General features: G+C 41.3%; 1 protein-coding gene across 1 annotated transcript in view; it reads left to right on the forward strand.

The window, feature by feature from the left end:
• cpamd8 (C3 and PZP like alpha-2-macroglobulin domain containing 8) overlaps positions 1-18,285 on the forward strand; it is a 48,120-nt gene that overhangs the window by 11,936 nt on the left and 17,899 nt on the right. Inside the window, exons 15-28 of the mRNA XM_010779039.1 lie at positions 5-183; positions 1,979-2,128; positions 2,428-2,589; positions 2,965-3,107; positions 4,137-4,199; positions 5,825-6,056; positions 7,725-7,878; positions 9,385-9,515; positions 9,680-9,731; positions 9,938-10,236; positions 12,549-12,617; positions 12,703-12,859; positions 13,147-13,323; positions 14,043-14,124. Coding sequence (XP_010777341.1) covers positions 5-183; positions 1,979-2,128; positions 2,428-2,589; positions 2,965-3,107; positions 4,137-4,199; positions 5,825-6,056; positions 7,725-7,878; positions 9,385-9,515; positions 9,680-9,731; positions 9,938-10,236; positions 12,549-12,617; positions 12,703-12,859; positions 13,147-13,323; positions 14,043-14,124 — 2,050 coding nt within the window. The remainder of the gene's footprint in view (positions 1-4; positions 184-1,978; positions 2,129-2,427; positions 2,590-2,964; positions 3,108-4,136; positions 4,200-5,824; positions 6,057-7,724; positions 7,879-9,384; positions 9,516-9,679; positions 9,732-9,937; positions 10,237-12,548; positions 12,618-12,702; positions 12,860-13,146; positions 13,324-14,042; positions 14,125-18,285) is intronic.

Below are 18,285 nucleotides of genomic sequence, written 5' to 3' on the forward strand. Positions count from 1 at the left end.
CCAGGTGCTGCAGGCTCCTCCCCCTCCCAGGCGGAGATGGACAGCTGTGTGTCGTATCTGCGTTTCCCCATCAGCCACAGCATGGCTCCGCTCAGCCGTCTGCTGGTGTACTACGTGAGGGAGAACGGTGAAGGTGTAACAGACAGTCTGCAAATCCCCATCGAGCCCGACTTTGAAAACAAGGTTTGAATTATCCAGAAATATACGGCATATGATAAACGTTTAAATAGCCTTGCATTTTTAATTCACAGGTATTTACATTTTTGGATTGTTAAAAGATTTACATTTTATTACAAGGCTAATGAGCTTGTCCAATAGTCACGTCATTACGATCAGAAATACTTTCACTCAGGCTTTGTAGCCAGAGAATCAAAATAACAGCAACCTACTCCTGAGATGAAAAGGTTGCATTTTTTGCACATTTGACTTTAAAGATCAGACATAGGAACTGCAAATGTCTGACCCCTTACCCCTTGGCTCATTCCATGCTTTCTCCCCCCCATTTGTTAACTACAGACTTTATTATATTATAATATAAATAAGTGGCTTTATTGTTATATGATTTACATTACATTACATGTTACTTACATACTCAATACTGTGGACAATCCCTACAGGAACAATTTGGGGCAAAGTGTCTCAGGGACACAACGACATGCTGACTGCAGTGGGGTTTGAACCTGTGCTCCCCCTGATCTGAACACCAACGCACTAGTCCACTACACCAAACGCCTCCCATATATAAGCATTAATCACGACAACATGATATGAACAGAACCGACAAAATCTTCTTTTAAAAGTTTAACTCATATACCAGCAAAAGCATTTTTCTGTCAATTCCTTTTTTACTCTATATTAACACAAGTTTAGGTAGGTTTTATTTGCCCAAACATTGATGTTGGATGTGAATTTGTTACCATAAAATAGCTTTATTATGCAATTATAAATAAAAACCTGGAAAAAGTCTGTTCACATGTTGGATGTGAGCGGAGGTATCCATGCAGCAGCTCTGTCCACAGTGATGTCTGTAAACAAACAGCTGTGTTGGCCGGGAGAGCTCCACAGTTCCTGCCTGCATTAGGTGGAGTTAACTCCCTGAAGTATTTACAGCTCCCTGGTATGCCATTACAACACTCTCCGTGAGTGAGTGTTTGTGAGTGTGTGTTGGAGGAGGGGTTCTGAGGGCATGATGAGACAGAGCGCTACGGGCCGCAGGCAGATGAGCGGGGTCGTGACAGCGGAGGATGACAGGTTACAAGGTGGTGAAAGGAGGGCAGCGGAACCGATTAACGGAGCTAATTTGTGACTGCGCGCTGCTGAAAAACACTTTTGACGTGTGAAAGTTTACAGCCGACTCTCACCGTCCCTCCCCTCCTTCAGAGCCTGTAGTTTTCCACTCTCTGGCCTTATGTTTCCCACCACATCTGACAATTTAACACTATAGGATGGAAATGTGTCTAATGTATAGGAAACACACATTCCTGCGTAGGAACTAACACGCAACACTGCCAACTAGGGCTGAAGCATTTAGCGAGTTGATTAATGAAAGAGATCAAGAGTAAATCAACAGCAACTTTAAGAATGTATTTTGTTATTCATGCCATTTATCAGAATTAAAATCTATTGGAATCTGGATTTTAGGGGATTTTTCTTGGTCCAAGTACGTAGGATCATTCCTTTCGTCATCCCGTCTGTCTCCCCCTGTCAATGATGCATCTCAAATAAAACGCACTCTCCCAAAAAATACCTTTTTATATAAATGTTTGGCTCCATCTTTCAAATGCAAGGATTTTATTTACAGAAAATAAAATGAATCAGCTGATTAATAAACAACTATCATAGTAAGTTGCATCTCTACTGCCAGATTAGGTAGATGAGAACAACTAAAAAAAACTTGTTTTATAAATGCAGGCTAGTCCATATCAAAGCAAATGTTGGTTAAAGTATTGTGCATTGAATTGTGTTGATTCGTTTGCAGGTTTCTGTTTCCCTGTCATCTAACGAGACTTTGCCCGGAGATCCTGTGACTCTGCGTGTCCGCGGAGAAAAAGGCTCCTGTGTGTGTGTGGCCACGGTGGATAAGAGCCTTTATCTGTTAAAGCCTGACTTCCAGCTCAGTCCAGACAAGGTCAGTCCAACGTTTTCAGTGATATTTAATTATGTCCACTTACAAAAAGTGACTAGATATTTTATAGAATCCTACATAACATTACATTTCATCTGACAATTTGAACCAAAATGACTTCCATACACTTCAATACCATAGACATAGCTAATGAAGCAATTTGGGGTTAAGTATCTTGGCCAAGAACACTTTGACATGTTGACTTGGATGGGGGGAATCGAACCACTAATTCATCTGATGCTAGAAGTCCATTTACACCCTGAGCCACAACCTCAGTCTCTCAAAGTGTTTCCCGTGTGCAGGTGTTCAAAGAGCTGGCAGATTTTGACGTCTCGGATGCCTTCGGGATTCCCAAAGATGACGGACACTTCTGGTGGCCCGGGCTGTCGTCACGGAGACGACGACGCTCCTCTGTGTTCCCGTGGCACTGGGACATCACCAAGGACGCACGCTTCGCTTTCTCAGTGAGAATCACTCTTAGTTATAGAGCATTTAGTGAGGCTATGGGCATAACAAAAAAAAAAGAAATAATTTGTGTGTTTTTTGTGTTTATTGATTTGTTTACATTTATCACATTACACAAACACAACCGAATATCACCCAACATTAGACATACGGCAGATGACTAAATAATGTTAAAAAAACAAATGAAATAAAAAGTGTGCCGTTACTAGAAATCAGTTTAAAGTACAGACCAAGAATATAATTACATTTGCAAAGTAAAAAATTCAACAAAAATACAATAAAAGCACATCCAGCTTACAATTCTCCAAATAGATTAGCCATATTCAACATATCCTTTTTGTGTGTGTTTTAATGTCTCTCTTTGTTTACCACAGGAAACCGGGCTGGTGGTGATGACAGACATGGTGAGTCTGAACCACCGGCAGAGTGGAGGCATGTACACGGACGAGGCCGTCCCCGCCTTCCAGCCGCACTCCTCCACCTTAGTGGCCGCCATGCACTCTCGACCCACAGCCAGGTAAACAACCTGCCGTAGAGAAGTCAACAAGTGAAGCCCCACTATAACTGTGATGTGTGAAAAGTGTTCTTGACTGGCATCTAGAAGTTTATACGTTTCTATCTCAAAGTTAAAAGAAATAAGTATTTGGAATAATAAAAAAGCTTTGTTTTTATAGCACAGAAATTGCTTTAATTATCTGACAGACAACACAAGACAAACTGAAAGTTAAACCTTTATTTTCAGTCAGAGGTTAAAACATATCAGCACACAAGCAGCATGTGTTTACATCATTTACAAAATAAAAAAACTACATTTAAAAATAGAAAATCACAAAAATACTAACTAAAACAAGGAAAAATACAAATATTTCAAAAATAATTGTTAATCAAAGTTGACTAAATCTCATTGAATATCAACAGAGAGTTAACTGTTTGATAATGTGTGTCACGAGATAATGTATTTGTTGTTAAAGTAAAGGCTCTTTAATAAATGAAGCCTACAGTCTTTCCCAGCTTCCTTTGTCAGGGTGGCCCCCTTTATGTGTCTAACTATGAAGGGTCCCTCTATTTGAATATATTACTTTTAAAATGCCTCTGATACTTATTCCAATCTCCCTAATTGTGAAAGACAGTCAAAACAAGTTATTGAAGAAAATCCACTGTGATCTTAGTCTGGACCACACACAGTTAATTAACATCTGCTTTTCTGAAAGAGAACTCATGTGAGAACAATAATTACTTAATGCTCCTAGAATGATATTAAAGTAATACTCATGTCAGTGTTTGTCATGCCGGGGTTGAACAAAGGTATCTAAAATGAGTGATGTCACACAAAAGACATAAACATGACAAAATAAATGAGTTTGTTGTTGGTCCACATTCCTTAATGGCACGAACACTTCTCTTTTTAGTGATGAACAGTAAACAAATGACGTTACTTAGAGATTGTCACTGTGGAATTCACAATGATACATTTTCCCATGCTGGTGTTGTTTTATTGTGAGCAGCTGAAACCCTTTATTGATGTCAGCTTGTGTTTTGGTTGCAGAGCAGAGAAGCGAAGGCGTACATTTTTCCCAGAGACTTGGGTGTGGCACTGCCTCAACGTCAGGTATTTCAATCTTTTGTATACATATCTCAACTGGGTGTGAGTGTCTGCGTGTTACATGCATTTGGCAGATCAGATGCACCATCTTGTATAAACTCATGTGGGATTTAGTCACAATCTGGTGGTCCGAGTGGAGAGGAGCAAAAACCGAAAAGGATGAAACAGGAACCGAAAAGAAAAGGGAGTTCCGAAGAGACAAATCTAGATATGAGAAATATTGTCGTTATTATTTCTTACTGTTTTAAAATCTTCCCTTCACACTGAGACCTGTCATAACAATAAGTCTAAAGCTGTCTTAAACAGTCAGAATTGTTTTAAACTGAAGCTATGGCTTGTACTGGACTAAACTGTTCAGACACACAAAGGGAAATTATTTGCAGCATTTGTGATCACTCCTGCTATTTCAGATTCAACTGAGATAAGAAAGCATGTTCGAGGGGAATTAGTTACATGGCACTTGACTATAATGGACTTAAAAGACGTTATTTATTTTAAGTCTTGTACCAAATAAAATAACCTGATCTGCATGGCTTCAGAGCATAGAAAACCAAACTCGTTAGCTAAGTGTGATTCTGTGAGAAGAAAGTGGTTTGATTAATGTTTCTTTGTTTGTTTAAATTATTTTTCATGTTCATGTTGCAAAAGGTGCTGCTTGTGATGCATGAAAAACGTTATACTTTACCTGACAATCAAGTTTTATCATATCGTAATGTTTCATATCATATTGTATAGTATTATCGCATTGTATGGCATGGTAATGTATCGTATCGTAAAGTATCGTATAATAACGTATGGTAATGTGTCGTATCGTAAAGTATCATATGGTAATGTATCGTATCATAACATATGTTAATGTTTCATATCGTAATGTTTCATATCACAATGTTTCATATCGTATCGTAATCTATCGTTTTGTATCGTGTCTTATCGTTTCGTAGCTAATCGTAAGAAAAACACGAAATGAGAGGAGGAAGTTGGTAGGGAAGATTGGGAGTTGGGGTTAAAAAGCAGCGAGTGAAGATGGGAGATTTGAGAGAGGAAAGGTCCCGTATTTTCCCCCTCTGGGTGTGAATGGGCCTCATTTAAACTGGGCGACCTTGGAACGGACTGTCACTAAACAGCTCCGTCCATTCATTTTCAGCCAATGTAAATGAACTGCCCATAGATTTCCATATGCTTGATTCCTTTGGATCGGACTTCAGTTCTGCCTAATTTCCTGCAAACTCCAAAGCTCTGATTTCCCTTTAAAAGTCTATTAAAGTAGGTTTTGGGCAACTTTGATCAAAAGAAACAGCCTGCATTGAGTATTTCAACTTTTATGATATCCTGCGACCGTTTGCCAACACCAACATGAAATTTGCCATTAATGAGTCAGTCCATTTCATCCAGAGAAACAGATCCGGTCAACACCTGACTATCCCCCACCACTTATCCATTTGAGCGTGTTTACTGTACTTACATTGGTGCAGGTGTTGGTGTTGACACAGGTGCTACTCACATAAAAGTGATCTGCCATCATCAAACACATCTTTGTAGTCTGCGCCTTGTTATTGCTTAATGAAAAGATGCTCAAACTATTTTCTCTCCAACTAAATTTGCCACTCAAGTTGTACATGTGTAACTCACAGCTCTGAGAGCGGGGAGGCCGAGCTGAGATTGGAGGTACCGGACTCGATCACCACCTGGGTGACCGAAGCCATCGGCCTGTCGGAGGAGAAGGGGCTCGGTTTAGCAAAGAGAGCTGAGCTTCGGACCTTCAAGCCCTTCTTCGTTGACTTCACCTTGCCCTACCGTTTAATCAGAGGGGAGCAGACCAAAGTTCCCCTCACCGTCTACAACTATCTACCATCCTGTGCCGAGGTAAGATGGTGAATGAGAGGTCAGATCAACAAGAAACAAGTTACCTTTAGACGCTGCAGCATGTGTACATTAAGGCTCATCAGCAGTTGCCTTCACACAGTACTTATCTTACATTATTTATCTCAAAAAACATACTGAAGTGGACATGGGTTCCACCTCTCAGGTCTACAGGGGTAGATATCAAAGTGCCATAATCATGTTTTAGCCCTTAACATACAAAACTGTGAGGCATTTTTCAAAAGAAGGTTTAAAAGTTTTTTGCAGGTTATGAAAATTCTGAAAAAGTATTTAGAAGCTATTAAAGTGCGTTAGATTTAACTGACAAAGATCTTCAAATTAATTTTTCTAACTAAATGTTAGTTTGGAAAAATGTTTTTATCTTTAAGCAGGTTTTTTTACAGATAGTTAAATGTGTGAAATATATAATACGTAATTCTAGGTCATATTATCCCCATTGGCTTTTCATATTTGAAAGGTTTGGTTGTGAAAGTGTTATTACATTGCCTTCTTACATGTGTGGGGCTCAACAGGTATTTTTTGTCAAGCTCCTCACTGTCAAATGAAAATATATCCCTGTTCATGTCATAAGTACCAGAGAAGTCAAATTGAAAGTCTTCACCCTTCCTGAAAGGAAAATGGGAGTTAGCATCAAAAAAGATGAAATGGGATGGCATGGGAAATGTACAAATCAAATGTGTCAGAAAAAGGGTTAAACTACTAAAGAAACAAGTAACAACACAATGTGATGTCACTTCAAGCAAGTGGGAAGTCTCAGCAAGTAGATGTTCACAGTTTAAAGACATGCGTAGATGACATAGGCTGTCTCCTGAAGTGGGAAAGTGAAATCAGTTGCTTCCTACAGCCTAAATTACAAACTTGTCGAAGGGCTTAACAATTTAAACCACAAAATAAATCCTCAGTTGTGAAAATGTGTTGTAGATCAGAGGAGACACAGAGCCTCTACCAGGTGCTGGAAACCAACCTAAAAACACATGATGTGCCTCATCGGTGATGTCAAAACGTTTTGATAATCAAAGCAAGGCTTGTTATGGAATGATTGTTGGTAGAGGTCTATTGGTTCTCACGGACTAAAAGATGAAGCCAAAGGAAGCGCAGGTGGTTTTTTAATGTGAAATTATTAGATTAGCTTGGAAGTATGTTGAAGGCTCTCTTTGTAGCCCTTTAAGCTCCGTCCTGGCCTTAAATCGGTCCATCCTGTGCTCCTCTCACATGACATCATGGTGTTTGCAGATGAGCCCGTTAAATGGCCTGTGCGTGTGCTGCCCTGATGTCATGTTAGGTGAATATACAAACCAGAGTAGCCCTTCCTTTGATGTCCGTCCCAGCAACATGTGATTCCTATATTTTCTGCTCAGTTATTTACGACTTGTGGCGTGTGGATAAAGAACAGTTAAAAGATCCCTCCGCATTACTGAGCCTCTGTGAAAATTGGACGATGAGTGAAACTTAATCCTTCAGGGAGCTCGAGAAGCATGAGTCAGACAGCATGGAAAATCCACAATGTGATTTAAAAATTCTCCCTCGCTTTCCGAGCTTTGAGGAGCACACGCTATATGAGGGAGGGGCGTGCCGGCAGAAATGATATCACTGTAGTTGTCAGAGGAGATCCATTACCTCTGATTTGTCTCCTCTCCTCTCTTCCCACAGGTTCATGTTAAAGTCTCCGTCCCAAAAGGCATAAAGTTTATCGGCCACCCTGGAAAGCACCACCTGACCAGGAAGAAGTGTGTTGCTCCTGGAGAGGCGACACCCACATCCATTGTGCTGTCTTTCACTGAACTGGGGTCTGCAAACATCACAGGTATTAGAGCCAAGTCATTTTTTTATAGCATATTTCACAAATTACAAATTTACAATCTGTATAATTTAACAACCACCTAAAATGGTGGCCACAATAAAACTTTAATGGGGATTAAATGGAAGAAAGCAGGTGCCATTGCATTTCTAATGATAAATAAATAAACAAAAATAATAGATATGAAACCTTTTATACGATGTGAACACGTTTGAGAAATGTATGGTCTCCCGGCATGTATTTTCACTGTTAGCATAAAAGATCAAAGGAACTGGTAGCAGTTTAATTACTGCAACAATTATATAGACTTTCCTTATCTTTCAATACATGAACAGAAAGGAGGCCTTTGTTCTTATCTACATTTTCATCAGTCATAAGATAATAGAACACAAAGGCTTACACTTAAGACAAAACATTTGGAGAAAGACAGTACTAAAATAGAAACTTGACACAAAGCAAAACAAGATTAGATTGTGCTGCATAATGGACATTGCATAATTGGAGCTCTTAAGTGGCGCAGCACTTGAAAGAAATATCAGCCTTTCACCCGGATGTCGGTGCGCTCAGTGTGATGCCTCACAAAAAGGCAAGCCTTTGACTTTAAAGAGCCGAGGGGCCGAGCTGTGTGTGATCAGGTCCCCCACACACAGTTACAAACAGTCCCCTGCTCAACGCATGTGAGAACAAAGCAGGCCGGCAGTGGGGGGGCAGCCGGAGCTATGCTGTGACACTCAGTGGCATGTTGATGAGTTTGCAGGTCAATGGTGGTCAATGGGCCCCCCACGGCCCGCTCCTTGTCCCCTGGCCCCTTGTGTTTCCCTCTCAGTTCACACACACAAAGAGACGCCAGTGGCACGGGGCCACATTTCCAATGTCCTCCCAGGCAGGAGAACATGGAGTCCTCTTACAGACATGTTGTCCTGTGTATCGTATGTTGATGACCACACATGACGTAACAGATATGGCCTTGTTGTGGTATTAGTCATGTTAGACTTCACTTCAAATTCGGCAACACTATGATACATTTTTCCGTTAAATTCCCCAATAAAGAGCAACTTGTATTTACTTTATACTTTTTTATGTTTCACAAATCCATTGAAATGTTGCAGATTTTATGATACGTAAATATTGGTTTATTGAAGCAACCCATACAGAGTGAGTGTTAGACCCTTTGCATGGGAGGAGCTGAAAGATCTCTTTGGCAAAGGTCCAAACTGTTTTCTCTTAGTATTCACAAAGTGCTAAGAAATACTTTGTTTTGATAATAAGAAATAATTTCACTACAACTTCAAAGAAACTTGAGGCAGACAGATTTAAAGGGACGTTCTCAGCCCCAGTGCTCCCAGGTCTACTGTTAGCATTTTAGATTGAACAAATACTACATATATGGTGGAAAAAAGCCACGGGGAGTCACAATAGTTTGACCATTCCAAACAACCAATGGGAAGACATTTTTGCTGTGATATAATTTGAATAAGGAAAGCTTATATCGTTTTTGTGCCGTCCCGATAGCCCGCGCCATCGCCTACAGTGAACCGAGCTGCTGTGCTGATGGAATGCAGGCCGGCAAAACCAGTAATGATGTGGAAGATAGAAGAACTCCGATTGGTCTGGATTATGTTCGCAGGACCGTCCAAGTGGAGGTAAGAGAGCACGTATTTGAGATGGAGAAAACTTGCTTTATATGTTTTTAAATGATTCAATATAATGCAGAAATTGGGTTGAGATAATACGTCAAAAACCTTTATTATTATCTTAATTTTTCCCACTTTTTAACTTTCTTTGTCTTCCTTTAATCTCCTTGCAGCCAGAAGGCCTTCCCAGGGAATACACCTACAGTGTCTTCTTCTGTCCCAATGGTCAGTGTGGATGTATTTTCCTGATATTGTATAATTATTTGAACATTTTAGGAGACTAATGTAAGATCCTAGTTTGCCTGCTGTATAATCACACTAAATACATTTCTTTAATTGATATATACGCATGAATTCAATACTAGTGCACTGTCACAGCTATAAGTACACAATACCTGGGTTTAAGAGTGTGAATATCTTTACTTTCTCAGAGAGAATCCACATTTCCACCCCCAACAAGTACGAGTATCAGTATGTGAAAAAGCCGGCCAAGATGAACCAGTTCCAGGTGGCAGTGAAGACCCACAACGACGCCCACTTCGCCCTCTCCGCCAGCCCCCACGACAGTGCTGAGATGCTGGAGATCGTGCTGGGGGGAAGGCAGAACACTCGCTCCTGGATCTCACTGGGGAAGATGGGCGAGCCTCTGATCTCTGCGGCCACACCGGGACTCCTCTCCTGGGACGAGTTCCGCAGCTTCTGGATCAGCTGGAAGGGAGGCGTGGTGCAGGTGAGGAGACCAAAGAGCTGGCATTTTGTCCTCCAACGAAACAAAAAAAATGAACTCAAAATTCAACTGCAACCGAGTTACCATGGATTGAATCTTCAATCAATACAATACAATACAGCTTTATTTATAAAGCACTTTATAACCTCCAGACCAAAGTGCTGTACAGTTAAATAAACAAACAAAACACATCACACAGCACAGCTCACACACCATAAAACAAGTACAAGTAAAAAACAATAGCCAATGTAAATATTACAACACAATAAATAACTCTAACAAGAACTTTAAAATAAAGCATTGTATATACATTGTGAAGAAGTCCTTCTCCAGTACCGAGTATCAGGGGTAGGGCTGGGCCAAAATCTTCTATCAGTTGGTACATATCACAATGTAGAATGTTTTCTTGTTATCCAATACATTAATATAGCATCAATTAAGTAAGCTTATAGGCCCAATCCCAAACCACTCCCTCGACCCTACCCCTCTGTGACGGAGTGAACTCCGTCTGTAGCCACACTCGCAGCTCAACGAGGCTCCCTCCTGTCAGATGGAGGGTATAAATACAGCAGCAAGCTTTGGGACGGCCTCCCCTCCCTCCGGCAGAAACAGGAAATGCCGTAACTGTATGTAACAACGGTTTCAAATCAGCATCTCTTTGACAAAAAATGTAAATTAATAACTACAAATAAAACTCCAAACATCTTTCATTGTGTTTCAAAGCTCTTTTAGTTTTAAACCTGATGTTTATAAGCTTCTTAGTTTTTGCAACAGTCTGTAAATATACACAACTTTATAATAAAATGCACACATTTACCTTTTTCTAGACTAAACACAGGTATGATCCTAAGTTAAAACATATATGAGGTTATCATGAGGTTGTTAACATCGCAGTTTATCAGTATGTGTTTGCTGGAACTACTACCTGACGGACACACACAGCGTGACTCCGGTCAGGTAGAGACCGGTCTCAGGTCAGCACCGCTGCAGACTCGCTGTTTGAGGGCTTGATAGCCCACTCCCGCTCCACACTCGTTGGTTTGGAACAGCCCTCAATATGGCGGACCCTCCGCGTGAACGCGCAAACGGAGGGGTAGGGTGTGGGGGGCGGTTAGGGAATGTGCCTTAGTCAAACAGATCTTTGAGTTCGTCTAGTAGTCAAGTGTTTTATCAATATATTAAGAAATTATTGCAAAATGGATAAATATTTCCAGCTATACACAGACCATGTTTACACACACACACACACACACACACACACACACACACACACACACACACACACACACACACACACACACACACACACACACACACACACACACACACGCAAATCAGATTAAGCAAGAGTTTGTTTAAACTAAACTGGGGTTTTCCGTTAGCAGAGTTCTTGGCTGAAGGCACGAAGGAGTCATCACAATAAACTGAGTGATAATGTGTATACAAATAAAATTCTTCAAATGATAGTCCCTCAAACTATTTCACATTACATTTTTGGAGAATTTGAGAAATGATGTTATTGTGATTGTAATTTAGGTAATCATTAGGTGTCATGAAATCTCAATAAATGATTATGAACAAATGTTGATCCCAATACTATTCCATTGAAAGATTAATTATCACAATACATGTTCGTCCAGGTCAGGGTTTCGATAAATAGCTGAATTATTTTAGTGTCATAGACTGGCAGCAATGAATTGAATGTTGATCATGTAAACAGATGAGAACATAGAGAGATAAAACCTCCTGCAGCAACAAGTGCAACAGATTTGTGTTTAGATCATAGGCGGATGCCACAAAGACACAAAGAGGAGAGAGTGAAAAGGACCCAGCAGGCCATGGGGTCTGTGTGTTAGGAGGACTGGCGCCACTTTTACTGGCATGGCTTCCTGTAAGGTCACGCTTAACGGGCCGATGTCAGTGAGGACACTCAGTGATCCATGGCACTCAGTGGCTGGCACAGCATTATCCTCGCACCATTCACCAGAGGCGGCAGTTAAAAAGCCTGCGTATTACAACCCAACAGCAGTTATTTTCCTGGGGACGATGGCATTTCGGGGTTGAATGAGCTGTGGGCCTTTCGTTTAGTATGATTACGCAATGTAACTCTAGTAGAGGAAATGTGCTCTACATGGGTGTGTTTGTATGTTTGTGATGTGTGTGTGTGGGAGGTGGGTGACCAACACTTGGCAGAAGGACATCATTAGCATGAGGGGAGTCCAAAGAAAGCTGCAGTTACTTTTTAAAGTGGCTTCATAATGATTTCTCCTGGACTGCTATATGTTTGTTCAGCCTGTGTGCTTTTCTCTCTGCAGGTGGGCCACGGTTTACATCCATCAAATGACTCAGTGATCCTGCAGTGGGTCGGCCAATTCCACGGACAGGTTCGACTCTTTTATGGCATTTTATATACTATTTGCATTTCATCTTTACAGATTCCTTTTAAAAGTAATTGGTTTGTCCATCCAGGTTCGTCACATTGGCTTCTCAACAGGCTGGGGGTCAGTCGGGGAGTTTAAGATCTGGAGGAAGGAAGACTCTGATGAGAACCACAATGAGGCCTTCACTCTGGGGGTCCCACACAACATGGTGCCCGGATCTGAGAAGGCCACAGCGTTTATGATTGGTAAACTTTTTAAATTGCATTAGAATACATGAAATACTACTACATGCTTACAGGAGAAATTAAGGGTCAAAGGTTCAAAGGTTCAAGGTTCAAAGGTTTCAATGTCATACACACAGCTACAGTGTAAGCATCTTGCCCAACGAACCTTGATTGGTAAACACTAAATTCAACCCTGAGCCTTGTATTAGCTTCATTACACTGCATCCTTTTAAAGCCTTAAAGCCTTTGCTTATATCAGTAAAGCTTACATGCGTTTTATGTATTGTTTCTGTGTGCACCTGGATCAGGGGACGTGATGGGGCCGACTCTTAACAACCTGGACAAGCTGCTGCGGCTGCCCTTCGGCTGTGGGGAGCAGAACATGATCCACTTCGCCCCCAACGTCTTTGTTCTGAAGTACCTGCGGAAAACCCGGCAGCTCACCGCTGACGTTGAGAACGAAGCCACTGACTACCTGCTCCAAGGTACAGAAACCAAACCTACTTCTGATTTTCATAACACATTGCACCCTTAGAATAAACTATGAATGCTCATGTACCGCAGTGGATTAAAGATGAGCTCCTCACGAAGATTAAAAAAGTTGTCTTTTAGTCTTGTTTTACTTCTTGTTCTATGACTTGTATGTTTGTGAAGTAAAGATATGGGTTAAGTTTTTGTTCATTAGTACTAACATTTCTCAAACACATTCCTCGAATCCTGCTGACCTACTTCCAATTAGTTGGCTAATTGTTCATTTAGCCCTCTGAGTGTAGCATGAGTCCCATCAAGTCCAATCCCCTCTGGCCTGACTCTGACCAAGTGACTTAATGCTGAGCGGAAGCAATGTTCTCTAATTTGTTGGAAAGTCGATTTTTTTTCTGGAAACAACTGAAACAAAGTTTTGCTTGGATAATGAACTGTGTTTGTGTAACCAAGGAGCCTTGGCAACATTTACTCCACTTCCTCTACTTTCTTCACTTACCCTTGCAAGACTTACTCGACAACTCTAACTAAACCTTTTTCTAGCACCCAACATCAGAGAAACTGTTAACAGTCGCAGTGGTAAGAGACGGTAAAACTAAGCATCTGCAGTCATGGAAATGTTCAGTTGGAGCTTGTCTTCATTTATCTTTGGAATTTCTCCCTTATTTTGAGGAACTATTCTTTCCCTCCCAGCAACTCTCTATTGCTCTTTCGCCTCCAGGCTACCAGAGACAATTGACCTATAAGCGGCAGGATGGATCCTACAGCGCCTTCGGAGAGAGGGATTCCTCCGGCAGTATGTGGTAAGTCATTCTGAGGTGTAGCTGTGGAAGTTTACACTGCTCATACCAGCCAAGCTATGCTTAGCTGTACCCACATTCTTCAGCTTTAACTGGGACATAGGTTGCCGGCCAAAGTAATGAAGTTTTTATCAGCGTCTCGGTACGCTGAGCTCAGATTTATCTATTCCTGTTGATGTGTTTAAAATCTCTGGTGAGTTTTTCCTCCCAGTGTTTATTTGAGGTTTACACTCCCTGTGGGCCGGCAGGCAGGCAGAACCATCTCAGGATATTTATAAAAGTGAAATCAATGCTCTCAATGGGGAGCTCCACTGCTGGTATTTGGAAGCCCACGCACAATGTGCATACCTCAGGTTGATTTATGAGCTGAGGTGGGTATTATGATATTTAATAGAGCTAGCACTGTGAAACAGCAGGTTACATAAACGGCAGAGAATAATAAACAAGCAGCATAATTGGATCCCTGAGGTAGGCAAAGCTGTCGAGATGTATTTGCAGTTAATCAGGGTTCATATCCGTTGCACTGAGTGGTCCCCTGCTGCGTTGGCCCCTCAGACGAGCTCTTAATGCCACTATTGGAGACACTGTTACAAGTTGTCTGGAGCCACTTCACCAAATGGCGCTTTACCTTTTTTTGACATTGCCTATAGCAAGCAGAGCATGCCTCTTAATGACCCACCACCTGTGTGTAATTGGTAACATTAAACTTCTATGGAAAGCTGTGTCTTCCTGTGATGACTGTGAGAGGATGTAACGAGCTGCGGTTTGGAGTTTTCCTTGGCACCTCAGGCAACAAGTGTGGGCACAGCTCAGATGGTGAACCTTCTGTAAACCTGCATCAGACACTTTATGAATCCATCAACAACATGTTTGCATCCAAAACAAGCCCGGCTTTTAGTTTTTAGTTCCAGAGTTCACGGGTAAAGCAGTGCATTTACGGCCTGCTTAAAAGCACCCGTAATGCAGTGTTAATGTATTCCAGCTTGTAAATATGCATCTGAGTGGAAATTGACAGGATCTAATGAAAAGATTGGACTTAATGACAAGGGATGGCAGTAATGTGTTGGCACTGCCCATCTCCGGTGCCAAGGCTGTTAACACTGCACACAGAGGGCTGAGAGTTCACCGCTTCAGAGTCAGGGCGACACTGACAAGGAGACATGGGGCTGATGGAGGTTTTGAACCCCTGGCTCCTTTTTATGTTGAGCTCAATAAAATTACTGCTGTTTTGCTAATACTGACCAATATTGTGGTTGGGTGTGGGTTTGTGCAAACATTCACAGTTTCTTTTATTTCCAAACTTTTCCTCAACTACATTTATTTCCTAACCACTGATCCCAGCTGTAGGCCTTTGAACTAAACATAACCTTACTTTTAACTTTAACAAAGGAGACCAATAGAGGCGTTTCAGGCACGAGAGGGAACACAGGGATTTTAGCCTTTGCAGACCATTTACATTCACAAAAACCTTTAACGCACTACAGTAAAGGGAAAACTCTTTAAAAGAACCCCTTTGGGTTGTGTAATGTTCTTTCCATCTTTAAACTTAATCTCAATACAGACAACATCCCAGCCCCCTTCTGTCCGTTGTTATCCTCAACTCTTTCACAAACCTACAGTAGTTAAAAATATGTTTAATGTATACAGGAGGCCTCCAAAGTGTCCATATTTTCTATTTAAGCTAAGAGAGGAAGCCTGAGTTGCAGCATTACTAAATAAGTGCGTTTTTTACGAACGTGTCAAAGGTGTATTCCCTCCTTCTATCATTATTATATTATTTTTTCATTTTCTCTGACAGTCTCAGTGCTTGGCTCTACATGTTGAGACTGGCATGGCATTTGTGTCTGCCCAAAGACTGATCTGGCAGTGTTAGTGGGGTTGGGGGGCTGAATACCAGAGATGGTGAGAACTGATATCTGCTGGTGTATTAACTTTCTGTAATATCTGTTTCCAGTCCTGTGCCAAAACGACAAGCCAATGTTTCTCTCTTTCCTATGATGTAGTTTGGCTTCATTGCATAGGTATCTAATGTGAAAATAAAGCCATCTATTGTCAATATGTATAATCAAAACACAAAAGGGAATGTTGTCTTGTCACAGAGCTATCATCCACAGACAGCCTGCAAAAGTAATCCTTAGAAAACAATTATAAAAATAGACCTATCCTTAAAATGGCAGGCAGACACTTACTAACAGTTTACTGGTGTCTTTACTTAGTTTAGTTTGGTTTTAAAAATATCAGCAGTAGCTCCGGATCCATCATTTCAGCTTCATTAGCCCCAAGGCAGCTCTTCCTAAAGGTGTGTTCAGATCAAACGTGTAGCAGATATTTGCCTCCCATTAGTTGTGCAAATACTGCTGCAGGATTGTTTTCTGGAGTATTTAACAACTGAATATTCGCCCGTTATAGCCAATGGTAGCACTTCTCTCACCTCCCTCAACCATACATGGATACCACATAGCTTGGTAGTTTAATAATACATTGCATCTATTAACGTGTCGTGATTTTGTCTGTAAGCGCACTGGTGGTCTTGACACACTTCAACCCTAACCCTAAGTTAACACAAACATAAAAGACCTATGAATGCTTTTAAAATCGACACACACAACACAACTTCTCAATATATGAAAGCACAAAACACTTAAAGGTGGGGTATGTAATTTATTTCAGAAACACTTTTTGTTATATTCCATGGAATGCTCTTAACATCCCGATAGCAATGAATATATTAAATGCTTTGACAATAAATACATTAAAAAAATTCATCTGTGGAAGCCGTGGCGCTCTAAAAAGCACGACCAATCATCTGAGCCGGCCCGGCTAAAATAACTGGATGGCCTACCTGCCTGTCAGCCTTCCATCTGGGCACAAACTTATCTCGTGCCCTCATTGGTCATGTGCGCGTCCGTGTGTGTTGGAGGAGGGGCTTTGTGAGGAAGTCTGAAGGAAGGGGCAGATTTTTTTCGGCTGCGTACTTTCAAATTCTAGCGCACTCGAGAGGGTTTCTCCAAAATTACATACCCCACCTTTAAAGGAGTAGGGTAGCAAATTCTAAAAAAGTCCTACTCGTAACATCCCTATTTTAAACTTGTAAACCTAGGCTCCATCATTTAACACACACAACTACGGTATAATGTCTTATGGTGAGATTGAGATCCACCCTTGAAGTATTGAGCTGGATAAGAGTAGCTCAGAGAGGGAAACTCAAAAACAGGAGGACGTATAAGTAAGTGGGAGAATTGGGAGAGGGTAGGAAGTGATCTAGTGCTTCTTTCCTTCATCCTATTTACACTCTCCATTACCTTTCCCTGGGGCCTGACATGTAAAGCCAGTCACACAATATCACTTAGCAAGATACAAATTCCTTAAGGCTTGCAGCTTTATTCCTAGTTTTGTCTTTAGGGATGCATAACATCCAGTAAAGGAAGATTTAGTGTTTCTCTCTTTTTTCCTACACATCTCCCCTGATGCTCTTTCTTGGATTGTGCTCTCACTACTAGAAACTGAAACCTGTTTGTTTATTTCCTCATCTCCATTTCTTGTTTTTTCTTTCTTTTTTTGGTAAGCAGATTGCCTCATCCTATAAGTCGGTTGTTTTCAGGGGTGCTGTTAAGGAATGTCTCTGTCACTGAGGAGTTGTTGGGATCACTACCGGGAGGTCTGTTGTTTATGGATGAGTGTGTGTTTATTAGCTCAGCCGTTGTCCCCCCCAGGGCAGACCTTGGCCTTTTCTCCGTGGTTCCCCTGGTACTTCTCCACCATGGCCAACTAAAACCACGGCTCGTAAACTGCACCTCCAGGCCGGCCAGCTGCGCAACCTTCGTCCCTGGGATTTGTGTTTTGTATAAGAAAGCTTTTGGGACATATATGCAGATATATATTTCAGATTTCTCAAGAGCGCAGCTGCCACATTCAAACTCAAAAGTACCCCTCATTGCTGATTTATTTTTTCCATCTCCTCAGCTCCATCTATACATACTGTAGCAATCCTTTCTCTTTCTATCTTTGTTAAAAACATCCGTCCATCCACAGCCTTCTCCATCCTCCCCTGTTGACAGATTGAAAGAGTGTGACTGGTTGCGGAAATCTATGAAAATTGCAACGACTTTTTAGGGGGTTTTTTGCTAAGTTCAAGACTGACGTTAGTGAAAAAAGTTGTCTCAC

Source organism: Notothenia coriiceps, unplaced genomic scaffold (genome assembly GCF_000735185.1).
Source record: "Notothenia coriiceps isolate Sejong01 unplaced genomic scaffold, NC01 NC01_scaffold00019762, whole genome shotgun sequence".
Taxonomy (NCBI): Eukaryota; Metazoa; Chordata; class Actinopteri; order Perciformes; family Nototheniidae; genus Notothenia; species Notothenia coriiceps.